General features: G+C 33.2%; 1 protein-coding gene across 1 annotated transcript; it reads right to left on the bottom strand.

The window, feature by feature from the left end:
- Nucleotides 1-349: 349 nt before the first annotated feature.
- Nucleotides 350-875, bottom strand: LOC122273084 (arginine kinase-like). Its single transcript, XM_043057146.2, has 2 exons — nt 703-875; nt 350-572 (listed from the first exon to the last, which is right to left on the bottom strand). Exons 1-2 carry the CDS (start codon nt 837-839, stop codon nt 365-367), a joined length of 345 nt encoding a protein of 114 aa, XP_042913080.1. The 5' UTR covers nt 840-875; the 3' UTR covers nt 350-364.
- Between the last annotated feature and the right edge of the window lie 5,184 nt (nt 876-6,059).

Genomic DNA, 6,059 nt, shown 5'->3' with positions numbered 1-6,059 from the left:
GTCGAAGAGTTCGTGGGTTCGATCCCCGCCGGCCGAAGACTTCCCGAAGGTGACTGATGCACCTTAAATCTTTCGAGTCATAAAGTCTTCGATGTTCCCATAACAAATCATGCCTCTGCGGGTACTTATCCAGGAGTTTCGTTGCCTTCCGGATTGGTTCAAAATTACAAGGCTTCGGAGTTGAACATTAGGATTCGTAAACCCAAAATTGGGTCGGCTGTTTAACGACGGATATATAATACAAATTAACGTGGAAGCAAGAACAATTCTGTAGCATTTAAACATACCCATATCCATGCGACAGTCTTATGCTATTTCCCCTGATTACTAAATTACGCTGAAAATGTCAGTTACTTGCTTTCCACTAAGCTAAACTACTTTTGATTTTATCGAACCAATAACTTACATTGACCAATCGCTGGAAGATGGTCTTTAAGTCACCACCCTTCTGCATTGAAATGATGCGGAGATGATCTTCTTCATTGCACCAGACCAAGAAAGTCTTGGCATCATTATGGTAGATGCCACGACCAGTTGGCCAGTATCTGCAAGCATTGGCATGTTGCAAGAACCTAAAATAAAAATAAATGTTAATTTCTAGCTGCCAACCGTGCAATATTAATGACGAAATGATGTTAGCTTAATTTTTTGTGCATGTAACATAAGAAAAAAAAAAATGAAGATGGAATTTTTTTAACATACCTGTCACCCTCCTTGAAAAGGAAGTGATCATCGATTAATTGTTGTTGAGTTGCTTTGTCCATACCAGTAAGAGGGTGATATTTGCCTTTCAGTTCTCCTTCAAATGAGCCGAAAATGGCGCTAACTTTGTCTTCCATTTCTTTGTAGTTCTACAAAAAAGAAAAAAAAATATTAAATAAATAAACAAACAAAAGTTAAGTGAATACTGTGGAACCCAGATTTTAAGTTGTCCGTTTCGTACTTTATCCCGCTACCTACGTCATTTTCTTTTGGTCAGTGAAAATTGCCTACATTGATAACGTTAAATTATCTCGGATTTTACGAAACACTTTTGCTTATGGTTGGCTCAACATGGTATACCGAAAGCAAAGGGCTAAGAATGTCTCGCTTAATACGTTTTTTAACAAATCAAAGTCATTTTTCTTTTCTTTTCAAAGCTTGCACAAACATTTTTCGAGTTCTTTCTCTCTCTCTCTTTTTAAGGACTTGTTTACAAATGTTTGAAGCTGTTCTGACATTTATTATTGTTCTTTTGTCTGTGGAAATATATTTCCCCCTGAATCAACATCGATGATTGATGGGATGGACAAAGCCTCCACATGGTATTTTATATGTAGTCTACCATGTCATGCTAACTGCCATGGCAGTTAGTGATGATTCGAGGAAAATACTGACCATGCATGCATTACCTATGACTGTCTACTATCATTATCTGATTAATGATCTAACTTGTAAACTACCACAATTTAGATTATAGATTAGATAATGGTAGTAAATAGCCGATCTCCACACTACACTCCCCATGCACACAAGAANAAATCAGTTGGTGGATGTTTGTCGGTTGGCTTGAAACCTTCATGGTAGTCCTCGATGATTGGATTAAAAATAGGGGCGAAAAGGGTATAGGCCTCGGCATCGGGGGCATAGATACCGACTCCACTGTCCAAGTTCTCAACACCTGAAAGCGAGAACATTTAAAATTATAGGGAAGTAATCTTAATGACTCTCTTAATTTAAAACAGATAAAACACGAGAGTGTGATTTTTATACAGTTTTTCTCACAAAATAATCTACTCTTCTATTTTATTTTGAAGTCTTAAAACTTTCAAAAGTATAAATTTTTTTATAAAGTTGCATATGCAGGAGCAAGGATTACACAGGAGATTAACACTAGGTTTACGGACGTTTCTTAAATACCTATCTCTACGAAAACGCGTCAATTTGACGCATGAACGAATACATCATTAGGTTTACGGACGTTTCTTATATACCTATCTCTACGAACACGCGTCAACTTGACGCATGAACGAATACATATAACAGCACTTACAGAGATGCCAACTTGCTACAGACAGCAAATATATTTTTTAAAATGGTTGTTTATCAATTGTGATTCTTGGTTTAATAAATTCAATTTAATAGATTTTTATCCACCACTATTTCTAAATAATTCGTAGGCTTATATAATTCACCACTTTACATTTGCAAAATTAACTTAGTAGTTATTTATTTTTTTTAAAAATTATTTTGGTGTGCCTTGAGCAGTTGCCATCTCTACACTTAGAAAGCATTGTAATTATATACCACAAGAAAAAAATGGAAATATGAGATATATATTTATGAAATATTTTAGTTTTTTATTTTTCAATACTCGAACTAAGTAACTGAAGCCTTCAAAATCTGACATTCTGCGTTTGTTCTTTCTATTATTGCTCATCGGAAACAGTTTTGTTTATCGCTTGTTTCATTTGAGATAACCATTTCGGATAATGAATCGAAGTATTGTCGGTACATTCCTATTTATTATTGATGTGATGTTTACTCAAAATTTTGTCTAAATTACGATAGCGTCAAATTGACGCATATCCGTAGAGATAGGTATACCACAAAGAGAATTTCAATATTTCAACGCTTTTGAAGAAAATAGACTTCAATATATATTTACCTCGATCAATGGATAAAAATCATTACAAGAGATAAAATAAAAATTCAAACGGGTTTTGTAATTTTCTTTACAAAACTCGAAATGCGTCAAAATGACCGTAAACCTAGTGTTAAAAATGTGAAAAGTGGTAATTGATAAATAGCAAAACCCTATCAAAATACATTTAAATTTGCATATGTTACCAGCATTGTTTTTTTTTTACAGAATGTAAGGATTCGATTTACGAACATTGTATGAGCTCGGTGCATGTGTCCGAAGGCGGCAATTAACCGATTCGGCGGAATTTAGGAGACGATGGATAATTGGCGAAACTAAAAATGCTTAGTAGAAAGAAGATTGAGATTTAGTGAAGTAAAAAAAAATAATTTTTTTTTGTTTTTTTTTTTGTTTATCACTATACAAAGTTTATGATCAACCGAGTTTTTACTCTCTATTATTTGAAAACAATTTTTTCACATTTTAGTAATCGTTTTAATACTACTTTAATGAATTATCACTATAAAATAATTACTATCTGAATTTATTCTGTATTTATACAGGGTCTTTTTATATTTCGCTGAAATCGATATTGCTATAGAATAATACTCATACTTTCAGATTTCTAAAATACTTGAATAAAATAAGAGTAAAATAGCATTTCAGAAAGTGCTATAACCCGCAATTTTTTCAGTTATTTCATTTTTTTTATTCCATTCAAAAATACGTGTTTTCTCTCTGAAAGCGAGTGAATCGTGCCAAAAATAAATCTTTTTTTCTCTCTCCAGAGATTCCACCTCTAGCTAGACATTTCAAAGAACAATCTTATTCTAAATATATATTCTTTAAAAATAAATAACTGCTGTTTTTTTATTGCTTCTAGAATTTGTTAAATAAATATTCCCTACTCAAGAAATATAAATAAGATAAGAAGAGATATCGGAGTCTATTTTGGTGGAGAATCGTTTCCTTGTTTCAGATATTTTTTAAAAATTATTTATAAGCTAAAATTATCGGGAGTAGTTCGGCACTATTTAAATTTCAGTTATTTTTTTTCCGATGGATAATGCAATCGAGCATTGAATTGGAAAGAAGAATTGGAAATGTCCAATTTCTTCTTGAAATATCGTACTTTAGTTAAATTTAATGCTTTTTTACTATAATTAATTCTTATTGATTTATTGATATGTAATTATATGATTTCGGCTTTTCTTGCCCATGGCTGCTAAATTTTTGCCGTTTTGGGGTAAATTTCTTCTAGTGGAAGTTCCGTTAGTGACTTTCCATTTCTGCGGTTTTTAACGATCAGCTCTTTTGTTTTACATTTTCTAAATTAAAAAAATTGATTCTTGACTTTTTTTTAGTTTAGGTAACAAATTTTGAAAGAAATAAAATCTTGCATTTTAATTGGGACCAACTACAGCAGAGAGAAAATCTCTAATAAAGAGAGCGAGTCGTTAAAATACCCTGGATTGTAAATTAGCATTCTGGTAGCAGAATTTATGAAGTGAATCTGCAGCGCTGTCTTCCAAAATTTGGTTTCGGCCTCAACGTAATCAGACATTAGCTTATTATTGTAAAAATTCAGTTTAATCTAATACTTGTAAGAAAATTAGGAAGTATAAGATTCTTGAAAATTATACATAAAAACTTTATGTTGTTTAAATTGAAATTTATTCAGTGATACTAAAAAATGGAATAAATCCCTAAACAGTTCAGCCAATAACTGTTAAAAAAATTCTTTATTTTTTATTCTTTGTTGTGTTCTTTCAATTGAGCTTTTTCGCTCGAAACAAGTTTAGAAATATTTTAGAAAATGGTCTCAGTGATTTCCCTCCATTTACTTTCTTTTTTAAATATAAAGAGAACACTTAGATTAAAAATATTCCGCAGATATGTTACAGTTATATTCTGCAGATGGGACAACACAGATGATTCGAAAGTTCATATAAAACACCACTTTAGTCCATCTGTTACGGGGGCCTTCCTGTCCGAGCGGTATCACCCGTCAAACGCGCTGTTAAGCATGTAGGTGGCGGGTTCGAATCCCGCCTTAACCGTGGATGCATTTTTTGTGACGTTCTTCTACTTGAAAAGGTTTATAAGCATTAATTGAGCACACATGTATGTAGTACCAATAAGTAAATAAATACTATCTGTTAAGTGCTATGGCTTCTAAAATATTGGCCAAATTACCGAAGTTCTTTAAGTTCATAAACATTCATACTACTGTATAAAATGTTTTGGAAAACGCGCAGTAGTTTGTAGCCCTGCTTTCCCCCCAGTATTTGAAGTTTTGGCAAAATATTTATTTTCAACGATAGTAAGGGCTGGGATAACCTGGTCGATAGGGCGCTGGGCCCATGTCCGAGAGTTCATTGGTTCGATCCGAGCCGGCCGAAGACTCCCCGTATAGTAAATGGTGACTGAGGCACGTTAAATCTGTCGAGTCGCAAAGTCCTCCACATTCCCATAACAAATCAATACCTATGGGAGTACTGGATTGGAGACCGATCGTTCTCTGATCCAGGTCAAAATTACGATCTGTGAATGAATGAATGGATATATGAATGGGTCCGCTCTATAAACGGGTGTGACGGTAGTCAAACTCTTGGCCATAGATGGCGCCACTGGAAAACAAGAACAATCGTACCTCTTTGCCTAAACAGGCATAAGTCAACTACAACAAAACGAGTAATCTCAATTGTTCCACTTTCAGCAAAAGATTTAATACATTGGTGAATAATTAAAGACTACATTACTTAAAAATTGTTTCGTTAATTTTGCTTCATAGTTTAAGAAGCTCACTACGAATTGCAAAATCAGAAAAGGCAGTGATACGACATGCGTCTAAAATATAAAGAGGAAGAAGAAATTTAATAAATTTTTATTTACTTGATCATTCAGTCATACTACCATGATTTATATCGCAAATTTTTTATGTTTAAAGCGAAAATATTCGCATTTCATATGCGAGAAAAATTGCTAATTTTAACTTCTGCTGATAAAGTTTAATTAGTGAATTTTAATCTGTGCTTTTATTTATTAAATCCGACTTTTTTGCAGTTTTAGGCGCACGTGGTATCCTATAATATGGCATTTTATCCAAATTTCTTAATTTATTTGTCTATTATCAGGACTTATTCATCATCATCAAAATATATCTGGGCACCTGGGGCCGTTAGCGCCTTTTCCCCATTCATCCTGAATTGTGATCTTTAAGGTGGGTCTTTCTGGTAATTGGAATGCAATTGGAGCAAAAGAAAATTAAATATTTTGTATTTTAGTTAAAATTACGTCACTACAAAAATGAGCTGCCATCGACCTGTGGTTTATGTCTTCTCTTAAGTTTTCAAAAGTAAAAAATTCATTGAATCCTGCTGTGTCACAATTTATGGTCTTTTCAGAAAATCTGAAATTTAGCTTTGCAATATGA

Source organism: Parasteatoda tepidariorum, unplaced genomic scaffold (genome assembly GCF_043381705.1).
Source record: "Parasteatoda tepidariorum isolate YZ-2023 unplaced genomic scaffold, CAS_Ptep_4.0 HiC_scaffold_2276, whole genome shotgun sequence".
NCBI classification, from domain to species: domain Eukaryota; kingdom Metazoa; phylum Arthropoda; class Arachnida; order Araneae; family Theridiidae; genus Parasteatoda; species Parasteatoda tepidariorum.
This window is presented reverse-complemented; position numbering and strand designations above follow the sequence as displayed.